General features: G+C 41.6%; 1 protein-coding gene and 1 long non-coding RNA gene across 2 annotated transcripts; one reads left to right on the top strand and one right to left on the bottom strand.

The window, feature by feature from the left end:
- Positions 1-529: 529 nt before the first annotated feature.
- On the bottom strand, positions 530-3478 carry LOC141337475 (uncharacterized). The gene is made up of 5 exons (XR_012355758.1): positions 3383-3478; positions 2115-3282; positions 1985-2031; positions 1515-1618; positions 530-809 (listed from the first exon to the last, which is right to left on the bottom strand). It is a non-coding gene; the product is annotated as an uncharacterized lncRNA (long non-coding RNA).
- Positions 3479-17295: 13817 nt separating this feature from the next.
- On the top strand, positions 17296-19873 carry LOC141336785 (sialoadhesin-like). The gene is made up of 7 exons (XM_073842512.1): positions 17296-17350; positions 18068-18412; positions 18511-18759; positions 18848-19102; positions 19211-19459; positions 19553-19560; positions 19838-19873. The coding sequence occupies exons 1-7, from the start codon at positions 17296-17298 to the stop codon at positions 19871-19873; spliced, it is 1197 nt and encodes a 398-aa protein (XP_073698613.1).
- Positions 19874-22855: the final 2982 nt, after the last annotated feature.

The following is a 22855-nucleotide window of genomic DNA, read 5'->3' as shown; positions in this document are numbered from 1 at the left end:
CAAACAGCAAAACTCAAACGTAAATATGAAACATACAAATTCAATAATTCTTGCTTAAACCTATTGATTATATTTTAAAACTACAATTACAGCAGTTACACAGCTTTGTACATACATTCATATTCTAAACTGTGTTGTCTACACTCAAAAAAATAAATTGTTCAATGAACATGATTTAATCGTAGCACCCAAAACGCATCTAAACCAATCTAATAAACTTGAAAAGGTTTGAATATGTTATATGAATGTGATTTAAACTTGTAGATTTAACATTGTTTTAACATGTCAGTGTAGCTTCTTTCCAACTAATTGAATCAAAATGTTTGAATCGTGTTAGTCAAATATGTCAGTAAAAGCACTTCAATTCAACAAAATTCTGCCTTGTTACATCTACTAGTTAATGTCTTGTTCATGTATAGTTTTGGTACTTTAATTAATACACATCTTGTTGTTTCAATTAGATTTGTTTTAGGTGAAAGAACTAAGAACCAAAACATTACATCTACAGAATAACCAAATAAAACATGCAAACAATTAAACATTTTTATTTTTTTATTCAGTTTTAACATACACATACAAATAAGTTTAAACTGCTTTCTGCACTTTAAGTCTCCAATCCATTTGAGTGTTTGTAAAACAGGATTCAAACAGCATATCAGTCCAAATAACAGCACAAGCCTGACTTCCACACCTTCAGTTAGGACACCAATGTCCTGTGGGTCATTGTTAGGAAGCGTTCCCTCCTTCAGTATGACATACACTCCCGCCACAGTTTGCTCCATGGTACATTTTGACTCGATGTCTGAATCCTGTGGGGCGAAACACATAAAAGATCACAAACAAAAATAATTATTACAAGAATTGCTTATACACTTATTGGCCACTTTATTATGTACACCTGTAAAGTAAACTTAAATCCAATACAGGAGCTCTGATGTGAATCAGAGGTTATAATTTCTCAGTTTTAAGTTAAAAATTGTCAGAAAAGTGATAATTCTTCTGTTTATTATTGAGGTCACAGTGGGTGCTGGTGTGTTATTGCAGTGCATTTTATATATATATATATATATATATATATATATATATATAAAGTTATAATTTATCTGGCAACCATATTTAAAATTAATGAGGCTGCTAAAACATTATAACCACCATAGAATATAAAGCACTCCAATAAAAAAAAAGCACGCAAGTATAGTTTTCTGATGCTGTTTAATTTATTTCTTATTATTATTTCAGATCAATTCATATATTTAGTAGGGCTTTACACAAAGTTTTGTAAATTAGGCCCCAAGAGAGATCAACCATTATGAATAAAAAAATTATTGGTTTAGTACATCAACCAATTCACATAAGAACTTTGTCTAAGTGTACCAGTAGTTTCCTATTAATGAACAATTTGTCCAGGTCAATTTTAAGTTAAGTGTTCTCTCATGTCACATTTTTGTTGTAGCAAACAAGGATAAACATGACCCAAGTACAGAATGGCTTTTGAAATTTTCTCATCAACTCACCAAATATGCCTTGACTGGTTTTTCAGGGTCTTCATTCAAGTAGATGTAGATGCACAGAGACTTGATGACACAGGCTTCTCTGGTACGGAATGTACAGTGTCATCCTGTAGGGTGGAGACAAGATTAAATCAACTTCAGCGGTGGGACAGCTTAAGAGTACTGAACGTGTTACTGTCTGTGTAGAATGTAACAGGTGAACTCTATACACATGGGTTTTAAGTCCTGCCCATGTCTTCAATGTGCATGCATCATTTAAATATATAGTAGTCAACAAAAAAGTTAATTAAAAGTTGTCCTTAGGTCAAAAACCCACCCTTAACACCAAACCTGTCCCTTACCTTACCCATATCCCACCTTAATACAGTTTTATTAAAAAGGTTTTAATCCACTTCAAATGTTGACTACTGTACACAAACATAATGACTGCCACTTCCAAAGCAATGTTTAGTTTATAATGCTTTAATTTGTACCTGCAACTCTCCTTTGCAACACTTCCTGCACTGCCACATACACATCACTGAAAGAGAAAGAAAAGTTCAGTATTCAAGGATAGTTAGTTATACATTACTTTATGTGAGTGTTTTAAAAAAAACTACTTACCATGTAAAGGTGAGGTTCACACCAGAAGAGGATGGGGACAGCTATGCGATGTATTTTTTTTTTTTTTTCTGCTGTGAAAAACAAAACAAACAAAGTGTATAAGTTATATACTATATTTCCCAAATAAAACCATGCATACCTATTCAATCACTTTAACTTTAACTGCAATTTGTTAGGACATTTAATATATATGGTCGACTGCATTATAGATTTTACTTGACAATTTTTGCAAACTGTATTCAATAAGCTGGGTAGCAATATGTAACATTTCAGAACTCAAGCAAAACAAACAAAACAGCTCTATAAACGTTAGCTAGACTAAAAAGAGCGATGAGAAGTGCATACTGATTCAACATACAACAAGTTACGTAAAAGTAAAGCGTATAAATAGCATTACATTAACTTACAAACAGAAAAACGAGTGCATGGTGTGTTCGACTGTGCAGTCTTTCCTCTCCCAATGTTGGGGTAGACTTCAGGTTTAACGTAGGTTATGTAGTTAATAGTTATTAGTTAATAGGCGTGGTTAGCATTGAATTGTGACAGAAATGCACAAATTGTAGCGGATATATTAACGTTAGGGTGAAACTTGTATCGACAAAGACAACGGAATTTACATAAGCCTACTTTGAAACATCGCTACAGTGTGTAATTCCTTATTATCCCATGTTACTAAGTGCAAACTGGAACATTATATCAATAAAGTACTTACCCTCAATATCAAGGATGAAGAACGTTTAAACGCAGCAGTTCAAACCGCTGGCGCTTCCAGCCGTCTGTACCCACGTGATTCCGTCGCAGTACTGCGCATGCGCAGTGACTCATCAGAGAGAGTTGTTGATATGAAGCGACTCGGGCTCATTGAATCAACAAGTGCTGATTTAATTCATTTGATTATTTCTTAATTTAGTTACAACTAACAAGAATCAATCATTTAACAGAAGTAAACTCGTTATAATCGTATTAATCAGACATATTTGTATTTTGCAAATCAAACAAGTGGCTAGTTGACTTTTTTGAGTGTATTTGAATGCCACACAGCCTTCTCATCTTGTTAGGCAGAAAACTTTTTGTAACATCTGCTTCAAAATGTCTTACAAACTTACCAAACAGAATGATGTCCAAAGAAAACAAGCCAGTAGTAATACACATTGTCTTAACCTGCAGACTGATAATACATGGGAATTATACATTTCAAAACCCTTTAAAACATGAAACCATTGACCCATAATATGTAAAATGTGAAAATGTCCATAAACTCTGATTACCTGGTGCATTAGAGTTCTGCGTGGATGGCATCATGGCTAAGTCTGTTGTTCTCCTGTTTTATGTCAGCTTGTGAGTGAAGAACATGGCCGTCCGGCTCTGAAAAAAAGGCGTTCCCGCAAGGTATAGCAGGACCAGGTGTGTAACAGAAGTGTAAACATGTTTATTGCTTTATTGCAAAGGGAAAGTACCACAAGGAACACTGACAACAATGTGTGTTGGAATATGGCACCAAGGGCTAGTGCCAAAAACGAAGAAGAAAAAAAGTTTAATTGGGGCAGTATACCTTTCCAACATACATACCTTTGTACCTTATTTAGTATGTTCATAATGCTGCCCCCAAGGTTTTGAGAATGAGATGTTTCCCTGACTGTTATCAAAGTCAATTTTTCACTCCCATGCATTACAACCAGGTCTTAATTGTGCCTGATCCTGCAAAAACAGCATCCGAGACTTCTCATTAGACTGTGTTCACCTGTGGCATCACAAAACATAAATACATCCATTGGTTGCCTATAAAATATGCAAACTAAAGATTTCATGTGTTGTCAACTCAAAATCCTAATTTACTAAAAAAACACTGATTTAATGTGGTTGGCTGTGTAAGCAGTTCTGCCTGGCAACAAGAGAGCTAATGCACTGATTGGTAGACAAATTTCAAAAGGCAGGTCTCTCTTCAAGAACAAAAGTTCCTGTTGAGATTTAACAGAGGTTTAAATGCTAATGTTCTTTAAGATCACTGTTTGCTTTAGTTGAGCTCTTGACACTCGATTTATTAAGCATACATTTTTCCTCTGGCTGTTTTAACTTTGTCTTTCTAAAGCACTTTCCTTAAAGTAACAAATGCAAGAGAAAAGTGATCAGATAATATTGGTTATTTATTGTTGATGATGTAGTCATAATGCAGTGGTCTGATTCACCAATCTCATTGAGAGGCTTACCTGCATTAGCTACAGTGTATGCAAGTATGCATCAATTGAAGAAGTTAAGTGAACTTAAGCACAATATATGTAAGCATTTAGGTCGAATGTACGAGAGCACTTTGCCAAAAAACATCTAAAGAAGCCAGACCACTTCTGGAAAGGCATTCTTTGGGTGGCTGAAACTAAGAAGTGCCAGAATGATTGGAAGAATCAAGTATGGAGGAGGCTAGAAACAGCTCATGATCCGAAGCATTCACAGCAAAAAAGCCCAGTTAAATTGACTCTCCTGGGAGTTTAAGTCCACACTCAAGAATGTAAAAGTGTTCAAATAAGAGTGTTAAATTAACACTGAAGCAGAGTTAAAGTTAATGAGATAATTAGTGATTAATTAAGGGATTATTGATCATTATTGAAGACACCTGATGTTAACAAGCAGAATCACCAAAGGAGAAAATCACATTTTTTAACCAACCATTATTGGTCAGTGCTTGCATTAGTTGGGCTCTTGACCTCCCCCGCTTGATAAAAGAGTGTTTTTAATTTATGTTTTGTATATTATGTGTTAGGTGTTTCAGCCTTTAGTCACTTTGATCATGTTTTCGGAGAAGCTCTAAAATGAAACAGTTTCTAATTTTCTGTTATTCGTTCAGTACATCAGAATGAAAGAACACTTAATAAAGAGCAGTAGGTTTTGAGGTATACGGTACAAACAAAACTGATAACCTACAGTTTTTAATAAACGGGTTATTTTTTATGTGAAAACAGCAAACATGTTGTGTGTCTGACCCAGTGAAGATACCATACTTTCCGTGACCTACTGTATACACCACCTGCTGGTGACCATGCAACAAAGCAGGATGATTTTCAATCTTTCTTAAATGTTATTTTCAATGTCCAAAATCATAACGTCATAAAACAATACGATAAGTGAGTAATAATTAAAAGTCCTCTGAAGCAATATGCTCTTAAAATCATTTGTGGGTGCGTTTTCAAACATTCATAAATTCATACCTTACCTTCACGCTGTGGAAATACAAAGGGGAGACAAAAGACATGGAGTGCTGAAAAGTCCAAAAAAAAAAAAACAAAACAACTGCTGATATTTGTAATCGACAGCCAAACAAACAAACACCTTACACCAAAGAAACACACCTCTTACTCATTGCTCTGCCCAACAAAAAACAAACACGCTACGCAATATAATGGGTGTTTTTATTACAGATTTGTGCAAAAGTTTTGCTATGAATGTCGAACAAAAAAAAAAACTGTTGCCGTTCCCATTACAGCTTTTCTCAGTCGATTTGACACTTTTTTCCAATGCAACGTACTTGTTCTCAAAAAGATTGGCACAGCCATCCAAACACAAAATTATCTTAACCAAACATTTCAACTTTACTACAAAATTAAGAACTGCAATTTTTTGTAGTAATGCATTTATTAAAAGTACATTTGAACATCACATCTATGTGTGTTCTCTATTGATTATAAAGCACATTCAGCTGTAGATGCACAAATATGCTTATGAAAATACACGTCTATCGCAATTCTTGAACAGGAATATATATATATATATATATATATATATATATATATATATCGGAGGCTGTGTGTGTTTGTGTACTGGTATTACCTATGTAATGAGTAGACAAGCTTATAATTAATGCAGAATGATTTAAAATGTAAAAATGCAGAAAGTTTTGAGTAATGCATATGGGTAGGTCTATAGAATATACAGATATTAGTTGTACTGTTATGTTTACATTTGTACACAGCAAAATCCCCAGTGTTAATTTAACACTCCCCAGTGTTAATTGTGGACTCATATACTGGTCCTTCTCAAAAAATTAGCATATTGTGATAAAGTTCATTATTTTCTGTAATGTACTGATAAACATTAGACTTTCATATATTTTAGATTCATAACAACACAACTGAAGTAGTTCAAGCCTTTTATTGTTTTAATACTGATGATTTTGGCATACAGCTCATGAAAACCCAAAATTCCTATCTCAAAAAATTAGAATATCATGAAAAGGTTCTCTAAACGAGCTATTAGCCTAATCATCTGAATCAACTAATTAACTCACCTGCAAAAGATTCCTGAGGCTTTTAAAAACTTCCAGCCTGGTTCATTACTCAAAACCGCAATCATGGGTAAGACTGCTGTCCAGAAGGCCATTATTGACACCCTCAAGCAAGAGGGTAAGACACAGAAAGAAATTTCTGAACGAATAGGCTGTTCCCAGAGTGCTGTATCAAGGCACCTCAGTGGGAAGTCTGTGGGAAGGAAAAAGTGTGGCAGAAAACGCTGCACAACGAGAAGAGGTGACCGGACCCTGAGGAAGATTGTGGAGAAGGACCGATTCCAGACCTTGGGGGACCTGCGGAAGCAGTGGACTGAGTCTGGAGTAGAAACATCCCCAGGTTAAGCCACTTTTGAACCAGAAACAGCGGCAGAAGCACCTGACCTGGGCTACAGAGAAGCAGCACTGGACTGTTGCTCAGTGGTCCAAAGTACTTTTTTCGGATGAAAGCAAATTTTGCATGTCATTCGGAAATCAAGGTGCCAGAGTCTGGAGGAAGAAATGCCTGAAGTCCAGTGTCAAGTACCCACAGTCAGTGATGGTCTGGGGTGCCATGTCAGCTGCTGGTGTTGGTCCACTGTGTTTTATCAAGGGCAGGGTCAATGCAGCTAGCTATCAGGAGATTTTGGAGCACTTCATGCTTCCATCTGCTGAAAAGCTTTATGGAGATGAAGATTTGGTGGATGAGGAGATACCCCTGACACTGTAAAGCGCTTTGAGTGTCTAGAAAAAGCGCTATATAAATGTAACGAATTATTAATTATTATTATTATTTCATTTTTCAGCACGACCTGGCACCTGCTCACAGTGCCAAAACCACTGGTAAATGGTTTACTGACCATGGTATTACTGTGCTCAATTGGCCTGCCAACTCTCCTGACCTGAACCCCATAGAGAATCTGTGGGTTATTGTGAAGAGAAAGTTGAGAGACGCAAGACCCAACACTCTGGATGAGCTTAAGGCCGCTATCGAAGCATCCTGGGCCTCCATAACACCTCAGCAGTGCCACAGGCTGATTGCCTCCATGCCACGCCGCATTGAAGCAGTCATTTCTGCAAAAGGATTCCCGACCAAGTATTGAGTGCATAACTGAACATAATTATTTGAAGGTTGACTTTTTTTGCATTAAAAACACTTTTCTTTTATTGGTCGGATGAAATATGCTAATTTTTTTGAGATAGGAATTTTGGGTTTTCATGAGCTGTATGCCAAAATCATCAATATTAAAACAATAAAAGGCTTGATCTACTTCAGTTGTGTTGTAATGAATCTAAAATATATGAAAGTCTAATGTTTATCAGTACATTACATAAAATAATGAACTTTATCACAATATGCTAATTTTTTGAGAAGGACCAGTATACACTGAAGCAGTATATATATACTGACTGACTGCAGCAGGAGTTGATTGTTTGTGTCTCTTCTCTCAGTTAATGGCTGTGAGTTTCTGTACCAGATGAATGTTGCTCTGTCAGTCAGAGTGCAGCTGCTTTTACATGTCAGACGGACTGAATCTCCCTCTGTCACTCTCTCAGGAGACTCCACCTGAAGATCTGAACACAACACACACATTATATCTAGTGCTGCTGTCATACACTCATTATTATTCAACATAATGCACAGAAGAAGAGTGAAACCCCATGAAAGTCACCTGTGACAGTAAGACTCACTCCTGGATGACCAATCCACTGTCCACCAGGTTTATCAGTAGTGAATCTGAAACAGTACATGTGTTCATCCTTCACTGTCACATGACTCAGTCTGATGGTGCAGTTTTGCTGTTTATCTCCCAGAAACTGAAGCCTCTGTCTATATTCAGGATCCTCCGACAGATCTGGAAACTCTAACCCCACTTTTATAATGGTTTTGATCCAGAACGCTTTCATGATCTGATGTCCAGTAGGGTATGTATAAGTGCAGCTCATTATCACTGACTGTGTGAATGACTGTAACTCACACCCCAATCAGCACTAGAAACTCCTGAAACACACAATTCACACTAAACAAATGCAATGTCATGCTAATCTGTCCCTAGTATTTCTGAAGTGTTGCAGTGACTAACCATGAATCATGAGCAAGAAGACCAGAGGAAGAGGAGGAGCCATTCTGACTGACATCACCACAGCAACACCTACACATAAAAGTAAGTTTGTTTTTGTAAAACTTGTATGTAACATTGTAATATTTTATTGGACAATACCAAGTAATTGAGGTTATTTATTGAGTTTATTTTATTTATTTATTTATTTATTTATTTTTGACTGGTTTCTCTGCGGGTAAACTAGTTAAGCACACAAGCTGTTAACTTCCTCTTTCTGGTCAGTGCAAATCAAGCTCAATCTGCAGATGTTGACCAAGATAGTCTTGTGGTTAAAGCTACAGAATAAAACCACAGCTCACACCAACATCCAAAACACAACATATATCAGCTCTGGCAAAAGACTGACAGTATATGTATTAGAAACCACATCTAATCACAGATAAAGTTTTAAAGTTAACCACAACTTAATCAACAACATTTGTGAGCCTGAACCTCACAAGTAATCGATTTTTCTGTTATGCCAAAAATCTTATTTATTCAGCTTTCAGATGCTGTATAAATCTCAATTTTGAAAATGTGACCTTATGATTGGTTTTGTGGTCTAGGGTCACATTTTATCTACAGGCATGCATACATTTGCCAATTTCCTTGACGTTGCTAGCACTATGCTCTACTGTTTGAGCTACAGGAATACATAAAAAAAATCAGATCAAATAGTTCAGTTATCATATGCATATATCAGGCTAGTTATCCCACTTTTACTCCAGTGAAAGTGTTACTTGAGTTGAAACTACTTGGAGGGCAACATTTACAAAAATTATTTCAAAGACATTTTGAATAGCTGTGTGCAAACAACATACAAAACACTTGGAATATAAACCTTAGCCTTCATTATTGAGAACTTTCCTGTGTGACAATTAGTCCAGTCTCCCCTACACCACACACACACAGATATATATTTGGTGATAATCAGTCCACAGAATGATTATAAAATCATGTTCTTACCGGTGTCGCCAACACTCATAACCAGTGACAACACTACAAATAACCAAAGGGGCAGCAGTAATGGGATTTTTATGTGGTCAACACCTTATATTCAACATGAGGATATGACACCATATAGTACAAATATAACAGAAGCACAGACTAAAAATGGCAACCAGCACAGAGGCGGCGTTAGACTAACATCATAAAATAGGTATAAACTTTATATTCATGAAAACTGAGATACTTCGTAGTTTGCAGAGATGCTTATTATGTATTCAAAGCTATTTAACCTCTTCCTGAGGAAACAAGAGAATGATTGTTTGTGCATTTTATAAATTAATGCAATAAATCAATAGCAAGTTAGCAATCAAACAAACAAGAACTTTGCAAAAATTACTAGAGCAAAAGAATATTGAAGTTGGATCCTCATCCATTATATGAGATTATCTAGGCTTTTTAGAAAGGCCTTTTGTCACTTCTCTGTTGTCTCTGGTATTCTTGTTAAACTCTAAATATGGACATTAATACAGTTTGATGACTGATGTGAGGAAACAAGGCGTGTCCAAACTCACAGCAGCATCTATCTAGCGTTAACTGTGTGATCATGTGACCCCAATGAGAAACAGACAGACGAGTTCTGACGGCGTATACCTGTTGCTCTGACATCTGTAGGAAGACTTAAGATTTAAGATTTGCTTAAATTGCTGATTTTACTGTAAATGTAATTCCTGGATAAAACTATCCATTCAATTTCAAAGTTACCTTTTTTAACTTACTGAGATATCCCCCAGAGTGCAAACACAAATGCACACTGGAAAGGTTGCCAAATCTGTTTCGCCAATATGTCAGTTTCAACTGAGAGTGTTCTTGTTTCCGTTTAAGGGTACTTTTCACTGCATGAGAAAATGGATGTGTGGTGTGAAAGTGTGAGAAGAGTGTCAGTGGCGTGAGACTTGGCAGCCCTTCTCTCACAAGAGTCACGTGATCACACAGACAACTCTAAAACCCCTGGACTTGAGAACACTGAAACCACCAGGCAAGAGCGCTGAGATGATTCCCATTACCCCATGCATTGATGTCAAGATGGATCAGCCACCTTAGCGTCCATTGCATTGAGATGGGCTCCATGAACAAGATCAGTAGTTAAACAAGCTCCAGAGGCTCCTTCTGTTGTATGCCTTTGACATCACTGTGAAGACGGCTGATAGCACGTCACCTGCAGATGAAGTGTCATAACCACATACTAGATATAAGCATCACACATTCGTCAGCGTGTAAAAAAATAACCCAGGGCTGGTTTCATCCTGATCATTTGTAGTGCACTGTTCATGAGTGTTGGTGAAATAGGTAAGAGCTACTTGTATTATATTTCTTCAGATTCATTATTATCACATATCTTGTGTGGTTTAGCGAAGATTGGGCTAGATGTCATACAAGGACTTTCTCACTAACTGTAATGTTTAAGGTCTTAATGTATATGAACACGAACACAGAAGAACTGCAGTGACTTATTAAGACATTAAGAGTTACTCTAAGTATGTAATGAACATAGATTTAAACTGAAAGCTTGAACTGTGTTTTTAGGAAAGTGTTCACTTAATATGCTTTCAATGAACTGTCTTTTTATTAAGATAAGGTTTAACGAAAATAAAAATAAAAAATAAATTTGTTACAAATCTGGAAAATCTGGACCAGAGAATCGTGTTTCTCACAGTCTGAGAGTTCTTTAGGTGCTTTGTTGCAAATTCCAAATGTGTTTTCTTGAGTCTTCACTGAGGGGAGGATTGAGTTTGACCACACTGTCGTAATTGGTAAAGTGTTGCAGTGATGTTTAACCTTCTGTACGTTTCTGCATATATGATCATGGAGGTCAACTAGAGTGACCATCAGCTTCTCTTGGTCACCAGTCTAACCAAGGCCCTTCTCCATCAATTGCTCAATTTGGCCAGGAGGCCAGCTCTATTAAATGTCCTAGTTGTTCCAAACTTCTTCCTTTATGGATAATGGAGGCTACATGCCTCTGTGAACCTCTAATGCAGCGGATTCATTTCTGTAGTTCTTTTGACCTCAGGGCTTGGTTTTTGCTCTGACGTGCATTTTCAGCTGCTAGGTATTTTATTGAGAGGTGTGTGCCTTTCCAAATCATACTCAAATGAATTTGCCACAAGTTAACTCCACTCAAAGTGTAATAACATCTATAAGTGATACGAATGCTCCTGAGATACATTTTAAGTGTCCCAGACTATATGAATAAATGCTTATGCAATAGAATCATATATATCCAAACATAATTCACTAGTGTTTAAAATTCAAGCTGATCTTCAGCAAGGAAGACATTTATTTTTAGATCAATCATGATTAAATGAATTGATTCATTTGAATTGCATTATTCTTTGCTTTTCTGCTTCTTTTTGGAGTGGTTGCATGCACTGGAATGTTTTCCATGTTAGTCTAAAAGAACAATGGCAAATGTTGATGCAGACCAATGAATCGAGAAAATAAATGTGTATGTTTTATTGTGTCTATAAAGCAGAGAAATGCTGATATTTTATTCTCTCTCAGTCTTTATTTTACTACCATTCTCAACTTTGCACTGGCCAGGAAGAGAAAGAAAATGTCTTACATGCTTAATATAGCTTAACCACAGAGTGTTTCTAAAGCAGTCACACTAAGACTCACTAAGCCTCAAGAAACATTAGCATCTACACTGACATTGATGTTTATATTGACTGTGACGAGCGTCTCCGGACTCATCAGCGTCGCCCTGGCAACAAACAATCTACACCTGCACGTCCTCATCACCGCTGATCGGTCACCGCTGCTTCCTAATCAGCAGCCTGGCTTTATAAGCCACCATCTCGCTCAGTCAAACAGACTGGAGTCTCAAGCTGGATCAAACGGCGACTAACCTATGTTCTCTTTTCTGCAGAAAGCAGCGAGTGACCGGCAGCCCTCACTGGAGCACCCCCTGGCCACCCACTTTCAACAAAGAGCACACCAAAGTCAAGCCGCACCAGCCTCACGTCACACCGCACCTGCACTTTCTAAAGTATTCTTTTCTGTTAATAAATCCACCCTCCGGGGTTGTTCAGCAAGCTGACCTTGTCGTGTGATTATTCACCCGTGACACCTGGTGGAGAATGCGGGCATTGCACGAAGAATCACCGACAAGCGTTTTTTTTTGCAACACCCCACTAAAGCTTTGTTTTTTTTCCTGTCTTCACTTATACAGCAAAACTCGGCCGGCGCTCTTCCCCCATGGAGATGCACGATCTGCTTCAGCGCCTCACCGAGGTGAGCGTCCGTCAGCAACAGATAGTAGAACATCTGGCCACCCGGCAGGGCAGAGCTGAAGAAGAGCTCGCTGCCATCCGGATTCGCGCTGCCCAGCGTGTTCCACTACCTGACGCTCGAGAACAATCCACCCGCCTCCTACCCAAGATGACAGCATACGACGACGTAGAAGCTTTCCTCCGAGTCTTTGAAACTACCGCCACTCGGGAAGGGTGGGCCGCAGAAGACTGGGCGCCGGCGCTGGCACCCCTCCTAACTGGTGAGGCGCAACGCGCGTATTTTTCCCTGCCACCGACCGCCGCAGAAAACTATGCTGAAGTGAAGCGTGAAATTTTGGCCCGGCTGGGTTTATCGCCTATCTGCGCCGCCCAACAGTTTCATGATTGGGAGTACAAAGCACGGGTGCCTGCCCGCGCCCAGGCGGCGGAACTCGCGCGCCTTGCGCAACATTGGTTGCTTGAAGGAGAGCCCACCGTCGCTCAGGTAGTGGAACGGGTGGTCATCGATCGTCTCCTCCGCGCCCTCCCACGGTCCTACCGACAGGCGGTGGGTATGCGGAACCCTACAACCATCCTGGAGCTTGTGGAGACGATCGAGCTGGCGGACGCCGTCCAACACCGGGAGTTTGGGGATAGAGCGCCGCCGTTTCCCCGGAGGGTGGTCCAGGAGCGACGCGCGCCGGAGGGCACCCAGCGCACAGTCAGCAGGCCGGCGGTTCCCTCGCCACAGGATGAGCCAATGCCCACCGCGGATCCCTCGACCCCTCCACGGACCTGGCTGGCGGGCTGCATCGTACATCAGAGCCCTCCACCGGCGGCTCCCGAAGCAGATATCATTCTCAACGGAAAGCCAATGAGAGCGGTGCTCGATTCCGGCAGTGCAGTCACGCTCATCCAGTCTCGGCTGTGTCCGCCCCTTTCCGGACAGAAAAGCCTGCTTCCCATCACATGTGTTCACGGGGACACCCGACAAGTCCCAGCACGCCGAGTAACCATTTCCGCCGCCCATGGCGCCTGGCCCGTCGAGGCTGGATTAGTCAAAGACCTCCCTGTGGCCGTACTGCTGGGCAGGGATTGGCCTGGCTTCGACCACCTGCTGGCCACCGCCACGCAGCCCGTCGGCCCGCGGGGGAACCGCCGACGCCGCAGACGGCCCCAAGGACCTCGCCGCCGGCCGGCCCTGCTAGCCTCGGACAGCGGGAGAGATGGTGAGTCCCCTCCTCAAAATTCTAACCTTTTCTTTGATGTGTTCCAGCAGGCCTCCGGAGGGGGCTCATTTGCCAAGGAACAACGGGAGGACGACCGTCTTAAGCACTGTTGGACCCAAGTCAGAGTTATCGACGATAAAGACGTCCTCCCACGGCCCCATCCTCTCCCGCACTTCATTGTCCGAAAGGGCCTGCTGTATTGTGTCGCCCACCGAAGGGGGGAGGAGAAGGAACTTCTAGTTGTTCCCCGGAGCAAGACAGAGGCCATCCTGGAGCTGGCTCACTCCCACCCCATGGCAGGTCATTTGGGGATCACGAACACCATACAACGAATCCGCGACCGATTTCACTGGCCTGGACTGGACGCTGACGTCAAGGCCTTCTGCCAAGCCTGCCCGACCTGCCAGATCACGGCGCCCAGGACTCCTCCCCCCAGCCCTCTTATTCCCCTTCCCATCATTGAGGTGCCCTTCGAGCGCATCGGATTGGATCTGGTGGGGCCGTTGCCTAAGTCTGCCCGGGGACATGAGCACATCCTGGTCATCGTGGACTACGCCACCCGCTACCCAGAAGCAGTCCCCCTGAGGAAAGCCACAGCGAAGTCCATCGCCCAGGAACTGTTTCTGTTGGCTAGCCGCGTTGGAATACCAACAGAAATCCTGACCGACCAGGGAACACCGTTCATGTCCCGGCTAATGGCTGATCTCTGCAGGCTGCTGCGGGTGAAGCAGCTCAAGACCACGGTCTACCATCCGCAAACCGACGGGCTTGTGGAACGCTTCAACCAGACCCTGAAACAAATGCTCCGGAGGGTAGCGGCGGAGGACAAACGGGACTGGGACCTCATGATCCCCTACGTGTTATTCGGCATCAGGGAAGTTCCACAAGCCTCGACCGGCTTCACCCCCTTCGAGCTTCTCTTTGGCCGTCAACCTCGGGGCCTCCTGGACATCGCCAGAGAAGCTTGGGAGCAGCAGCCTGCCCCCCACCGCACGGTCGTGGAGCACGTAAAGCAGATGAGGGAGCGAATAGACCGGATCATGCCATTAGTCCGGGAACACCTCAGCAAAGCTCAACAGGCCCAACAACGCCACTACAACAGGGCAGCCCAACCACGGGAGTTTCAGCCGGGAGACCGCGTCATGGTCCTGGTCCCCACATCGGCCTGTAAGTTTCTTGCTTCGTGGCAGGGCCCCTACACCGTGGTTGAAAAGGTTGGGCCGGTAACGTACCGTCTACGCCAGCCCGGTAGAAGATGAAATGAACAATTATACCACATCAACTTGCTGAAGAAGTGGAATGGGACCAGGACCCAGGTGGCCGCCCTCAGTCTCACCGACCCCGTGGTTGTTGACATCAACCCCCATCTGTCGGCTGCCCAGAAAGCTGAACTGCAACACCTGGTCGGTCAGTTCCCGGATGTGTTCTCCTCCCAGCCCGGGCAGACCAACGTCATCCAGCATGACATCAGGACGCCCCCTGGAGTGATCGTCAGGCAACGGCCCTACCGAGTCCCGGAAGCTCGTCGGCAGGCCATTGAGGAGGAAGTCCAAGAAATGCTGAAGTTAGGGGTAATCGAACCATCCCGCAGCCCATGGTCCAGCCCCATCGTGATGGTCCCGAAGCCGGATGGCACCCTCCGCTTCTGCAACGACTTCCGCCGCCTGAATGAGGTCTCCCAATTCGACGGCTACCCCATGCCTCGGGTGGATGAGCTGTTAGATCGCCTGGGGAGAGCCCGGTACATTTCCACGCTAGACCTCACCAAAGGATATTGGCAAGTTCCTCTGACCCCGGCTGCCAAAGAGAAGACCGCCTTCTCCACCCCCGGAGGACACTGGCAATACCGGACTCTCCCCTTCGGCCTGCATGGAGCCCCCGCAACGTTCCAGAGAATGATGGACATCCTACTGCGGCCGCATCAAGCCTATGCGGCCGCCTACCTGGACGATGTGGTGGTGCACTCCGAGGCATGGGAGGACCACCTGGATCGTCTGCGGAGGGTGCTCTCTGAACTCCGACGGGCTGGACTGACCGCCAACCCCCGCAAGTGTCATCTGGCCCTCTCCGAAGCCAAGTACCTGGGTTTTCAGGTTGGTCGGGGTCTAATCCGGCCCCAAGAAAAAAAGGTGGAAGCTGTCCTCACCGCTCCTAAACCGAAAACCAAAACCCAGGTACGAGCCTTTTTGGGGTTGGCGGGGTACTATCGCTGCTTTATCCCTAACTTCTCCTCCTTAGCCGCCCCCCTGACAGACCTGACCAGGAAGGGGCAGCCTGAGAAAGTATGCTGGACTACAGCCGCGGAAGAAGCCCTGGCCAAAATCAAGACCGCCCTCACGTCTTCGCCGGTCCTGCGGGCCCCGGACTTTAGCTGCCCCTTCCTGCTGCAGACGGATGCCTCCGACACCGGATTGGGAGCAGTTCTTTCGCAAGTTCAAGAAGGTGAGGAGCATCCGATCATTTATATCAGCAGGAAGCTGTCTCCCGCCGAGAGAAACTATGCCACCGTCGAAAGGGAAGCCCTGGCCATCAAGTGGGCAGTCCTGGAGCTGCGGTACTACCTCCTGGGCCGCAAGTTCACCCTGGTAACCGACCACGCCCCCCTGCAGTGGATGGCCCGAGCTAAGGACACCAACGCCAGGGTGACTCGCTGGTTCCTCGCGCTCCAGGACTTCCACTTTGAAGTCCGCCACCGCGCCGGGGTCACCAACACCAACGCGGATGGACTCTCTCGGATCTGGACAGCTTTTGCAGGTCTGTCAGGGGTCATTCCCCACCCACCCCCTATTTCACCCCAACTGTCTTCCTTTATTTCCAGGACCAGAACGACGCTTAGGGGGGGGGAATGTGACGAGCGTCTCCGGACTCATCAGCGTCGCCCTGGCAACAAACAATCTACACCTGCACGTCCTCATCACCGCTGATCGGTCACCGCTGCTTCCTAATCAGCAGCCTGGCTTTATAAGCCACCATCTCGCTCAGTCAAACAGACTGGAGTCTCAAGCTGGATCAAACGGCGACTAACCTATGTTCTCTTTTCTGCAGAAAGCAGCGAGTGACCGGCAGCCCTCACTGGAGCACCCCCTGGCCACCCACTTTCAACAAAGAGCACATCAAAGTCAAGCCGCACCAGCCTCACGTCACACCGCACCTGCACTTTCTAAAGTATTCTTTTCTGTTAATAAATCCACCCTCCGGGGTTGTTCAGCAAGCTGACCTTGTCGTGTGATTCTTCACCTGTGACATGACCTAAAAATGACAATTAAAGACAACTTTTGAATGATCTTCAAAGACAAAGAAATTAACTTATCATGAATAAAACTGGTTCATGAAAACTGAAATAAGCTACTGCTCTTTGTTGTAGGTGTTGCTGTGGTGATGTCAGTCAGAATGGCTCCTCCTCTTCCTCTGATCTTCCTGCTCATGATTCACAGTGAGTCACTGCAACACTTCAGAAACACTCAAGAGATTTTGCATGAAGTTGTTTCCACCAACTTCCTTGATACAATCCTGCTGCTATTTTGTTCACTATTTTAATTGTGTGTTTTGGGGGTTTCTAGTGTTGACTGGGGTGTGAGTTATGGTCATTCACACATCTGTGCACTAAATAATTCATCAGTGATAATGAACTGCCCTTATACATACCCTACTGGACATCAGATCATGAAAGTGTTCTGGACCAAAAACCCTTTAAAGGGTGTAGAGCCTCAAGACCTGTCTGATAATCCTGAATATTTTTATTCTGTAGCTTAAACCACAAGACTATCTTGGTCAACATCTGCAGATGGAGCTTGATTTGCACTGACCAGAAAGAGGAAGTTAACAGCTTGTGTGCTTAACTAGTTTACCCGCAGATAAACCAGTCAAAAATAAATAAATAAATAAATAAAATAAAAATAAATAAACTCAATAAATAACCTCAATTACTTGGTATTGTCCTATAAAACATTACAATGTTACATACAAGTTTTACAAAAACAAACTTACTTTTATGTGTAGGTGTTGCTGTGGTGATGTCAGTCAGAATGGCTCCTCCTCTTCCTCTGGTCTTCCTGTTCATAATTCATGGTTAGTCACTGCAACACTTCAGAAATACTAGGGACAGATTAGCATGACATTGTATTTGTTTAGTGTGAATTGTGTGTTTCAGGGGTTTCTAGTGCCGATTGGGGTGTGAGTTACAGTCATTCACAAATCTGTGCACTAAAGGACTCATCAGTGATAATGAGCTGCACTTATACATACCCTACTGAACATCAGATCATGAAAGTGTACTGGACCAAAAACCCTGTAAAGGGTGTAGAGCCTCCAGACCTGTCTGAGGACCCTGAATACAGTCAGAGGCTTCAGTATCTGGGAGATAAACAGCAGATCTGCACCATCAGACTGAGTCATGTGACACAGAAAGATGAACAGATGTACTATTTCAGATTCACCACTAATGTTACAAATAGAAATTGGCTTGGTCATCCAGGAGTGATTCTTACGGTCACAGGTGACTTTCATGAAGTTTCGCTCTTCTTCTGTGCATTGTGTTGAATAATAATGAGTGTATGACAGCAGCACTAGATATAATGTGTGTGTTGTGTTCAGATCTTCAGGTGGAGTCTCCTGAGAGAGTGACAGAGGGAGATTCAGTCCGTCTGACATGTAAAAGCAGCTGCACTCTGACTGACAGAGCAACATTCATCTGGTTCAGAAACTCACAGCCATTAACTGAGAGAAGAGACACAAACAATCAACTCCTGCTGCAGTCAGTCAGAAGAGAGGATGCAGGCAGATATAGCTGTGCTCTACATGGACACACTTACATCTCTCCTGATGTTTATGTCAATGTCAGATGTGAGTGTAGATTAATTAGTTCTTAAAAAAATACTTGTGACTGTGTATGAACAAGATGATTTAAGGATTTAAACTGTGTCCATTTCAGATGCACCTAAAAGCGTTTCAGTGTCCATCAGTCCATCTGGTGAAATAGTGGAGGGAGATTCAGTGACTCTGAACTGCAGCAGTGATTCAAACCCACCTGCAAAACTCGACTGGTTTAAAGGACGAACATCTGTAGGATCTGGAAGAATCTACAACATCTCAAAGATCAGATCTGATCACAGTGGAGAATACAAGTGCAAGTCCAGAAATAAACATGGAGAGAAATACTCTTATATTGTATCTTTGAACGTCATGTGTGAGTTAATGATAGTTCAGTAACTGTGATATAAAATCCATTAAACACCTTTCAGATTTAATATGATTGTTAATTATATAAATATTTTGGTTTGTTTGTCTGTTTTAGATCCTCCAAAGAATGTCTCAGTGTTCATAACTGGATCTGGTGAAATAGTGGAAGGTGATTCAGTGACTCTGATCTGCAGCAGTGATTCAAACCCACCTGCTCTGAACTTCAGCTGGTTTAAGGAGGATGAATCCTCAGCTGTTGGATCTGGACAGAGTTTCAGTGCACTACAGAGTGGACGCTTCTACTGTGAGGCTCACAATCAACATGGATCTCAGAGATCAGACACTGTTACTATAAATGCTAAAGGTAGAGCAGAACATTTACTAAATACCTTTTTTTATTTCTAAAGTGAAACAAATTAATATTTTCCAATGTTTTATTTTCTTGTCTCTGTTATAGGACATCTGGTGATATTGTACATATCCATTTTAGTGATTTGCGGAGCTGCAGTTATCATCTCAATGTTGCTGATTTGGTAAGAAGTGTACTATTTGATTGAAGGTACTTAACCTAATTTATAACATTCATTAAAGAGAAAAAAAAAAAGTTTTAATCTTTTAGAAAATTTGTTCATCTTAGAAATAAAATGTGAATAATACTGACCCATGAAAAATTGTCCCTCCATGGAAATGCATTTGAGTCTAATTTTGTTCTAATAGAACATGCTATTCTCTTGCTTTTAAGGAGAAGGATGGTGAAAAAGAAAAAAGACAAACTTGAAACTCGGGTGAGCAAAATGAGTTTAATTGTCAGTAGTCTCATCAGTATGTTAATCAATGAACTGCAATGCTTAAATCACACACTGGAGCTCAATAAACAAAATATAAAATTTGTAACGTTTTGCTTATATACACTGTGTCATTTGTTGAAGCCAAATTATTTTTATTTAGTCTTTACTTATGTCTCTGTTTCTTCGAAGTCAAAGGTGAATTATTCCAGACCTGAGGATGACAGATATAATGTATCTGATATTGGGACGACAGACCCTTTGTATGAGAATACAATGGTAAGTTATCATTAGTTAGTCCATTGGTGTGGATGCTAATATGGTTATTGTTATATCATTATAGTTATTACCGTTGGTCAATTTTTGATTCCATTTTCTCTCTATTTTTATTTATTTATTTATTAATGGAAAAGATTAATCATTCCCGACCTAATGATGACAGACTTAAAGACTATGATGTTGAGATGACTGACCCTGTGTATGAGAATGTATCGGTAAGAGTTTTCTCTCTTTATATCAATGTTTACTGACTGTGGCACACAGCATATAATTCACTGTATAAGATCCGTAAAAGTAATTCAAGTCACCGACCAGAATTTAAAGTTTATTATTTATTAATGTATTTACTTACTTTCTATATTTCAGCATGACAAGCCGTAGTGTTTTGGACACATTCTAAAGCATGTTTCTCTCTCTGTGGGTGGAGCCCTGAATGATTGACAGTAGTGTCTAATGTGTTACTGAAGTGATCTGAGAGTTATTGTATTCAAGCACTGATGAAATTATATCATGAATTGAAATAAAAGTGTACAACCATTGAAGTGTGTGTTAGAGTTGCTGTATTAAGCCAGAAAAAATATCTTATGAATTAGTATGAAAACAATCTTCATTTGGAAAGAAAAGAAAATAAAAGAAAAGAAAAAAAGAAAACGAAAGGATGTGTGGCCAAGTATGGTGCCCTTGTGGTTCCAGTCTTGCCTTTGTATTTACACACGTTTGACCAGCAGTGATCCTCAGCATGTGGTGTGCAGAACAGTGAATCGTTTACAAAGCAATTCGATCATCTAAGGCGAAGATTCAAAAGTTTAGTTTATAATATAATGAATGTGAGAATTATGAATTAAAACAGCACAGCTCTACAGGACTTAAGCTATACATTACCCTTGGTTCCCCCAGAGGTTTTTTCATTGACTACACCTCAAGCTTCAAGAACTCAAACTTGCAATGATGTGAGTTCATCAGCCAAACAAAACACACTCTAGTCTCAACTACTCCAGATACATTGCTATGACTGCTTACATGCCCTGAAAGTTAACTTTTTTTTTCTTCTTCTTTGTTTTACTTACTGAAATATCCCCCTGCCTGAGTGCAAACATAAACACACACTGGAGAGGTTGCCAAATCTGTTTTGCCAATATGTTATTATGTCAGTTTCAACTGAGAGTGTTCTTTCTTCCGTTTAAGGGTACTTTTCACTGCATGAGAAAATGGATGTGTGGTCTGAAAGTGTTAGTGGTGTGAGAGTTGGTCACATGATCACACAGTCAACTCTAAAACCCCTGGACTTGAGAACACTGAAACCACCAGACAAGAACACTGAGATGATTCCCATTACCCCATGCATTGATGTCAAGATGGATCAGCCACCTTAGCATCCGTTGCATTGAGATGGGCTCCATGAGCAAGATCAGTGGTTAAGCAAGCTCCAGAAGCTCCTTCTGTTGTATGCCTTTGGTCTAATGACACCACTGTGAAGATGGCTGATAGCACATCACCTGCAGATGAAGTGTCATAACCACATACTAGATATAAGCATCACACGTTCGTCACTGTGTGAAACAATAACCCACTGCTGGTTTCATCCTGATCATTTGTAGTGCACCGTTCATGAGTGTTGGTGAAATAGGTAAGAGCTACTTGTATTATCTTTCTTAAGATTCATTATTATCACATATCTTGTTTTTCACAATCTATGAGTTTGACCACACTGCCGTAATTGGTGAAGTGCTGCAGTGATGTTTGACCTTCTGTACGTTTCTGCATATATGATCATGGAGGTCAACTAGAGTGACCATCAGCTTCTCTTGGTCACCAGTCTAACCAAGGCCCTTCTCCATCAATTGCTCAGTTTATCCAACTAGGAAATGTCCTAGTTGTTCGAAACTTGGAAGCTACATGCCTCTGTGATCCTTTAATGCAGCACTTTTTTTTTTATTTTTTTATTTTTTTAGAACTCTTCCCCAGATGAGTGACACGATCTTCTTTCTGGGCTCTTCAAACTTTTCTGTAGTTATTTTGACCTCAGGGGTTGGTTTTTGCTCTGACATGCATTTTCAGCTTCTAGGCCTTTTACTGAGAGGTGTGTGCCTTTCCAAATCATGCTAATTCAAATGAATTTGCCACAAGTTAACTCCACTCAAAGTGTAGTAACATCTGATGCGAATGCTCCTGAGCTACATTTTAAGTGTCCCAGACTATATGAATAAATATGCAGTGGAATCATCCGTTTTTGTTTATTCGTCGCTTTGTCTGCTTCTTTTTGGAGTGGTTGCATGCACTGGCATGTGTTGCATGTTAGTCTAAAAGAACAATTTGCCATTGTTGATGCAGACCAAAGAATCTGGAAAATAGGTATATTTTTATCTTGTGTATAAGGCAGAGAAATGCTGATATTTTATTCTCTCTCAGTCTTTATTTTACTACCATTCTCAACTTTGCACTGGCCAGGAAGAGGAAGAAAAGGTCTTGCATGCTTAATATAGCTTAACCACAGAGTGTTTCTAAAGCAGTCACGCTAAGACTGACTAAACCTCAACAAACATTAGCATCTAGACTGACAGTGATGTTTATATTGTCCTATAACAATAACAATCCAAGACAACTTTTTTAAATGATCTTCAAAGAAGGTAAACTATCATGAATAAAACTGGTTCATGACAGCTGAAATAAGCCACTGCTCTCTTATTCTAGGTGTT

Source organism: Garra rufa, chromosome 6 (assembly GCF_049309525.1).
Source record: "Garra rufa chromosome 6, GarRuf1.0, whole genome shotgun sequence".
NCBI classification, from domain to species: Eukaryota; Metazoa; Chordata; class Actinopteri; order Cypriniformes; family Cyprinidae; genus Garra; species Garra rufa.
The sequence above is the reverse complement of the archived record's forward strand: the minus strand, read 5'-3'. Positions and strand labels throughout refer to the sequence as shown.

Bases quoted from the DNA above. Each gene is read 5' to 3' on its own strand.
- LOC141336785 (XM_073842512.1), top strand. From the start codon at position 17,296: ATGTCAGTCAGAATGGCTCCTCCTCTTCCTCTGATCTTCCTGCTCATG. The intron at 17,351-18,067 runs GTGAGTCACTGC...TGTGTGTTTCAG, and splicing joins CTTCCTGCTCATGATTCACA to GGGTTTCTAGTGCCGATTGG. The intron at 18,413-18,510 runs GTGACTTTCATG...TGTTGTGTTCAG, and splicing joins AGTGATTCTTACGGTCACAG to ATCTTCAGGTGGAGTCTCCT.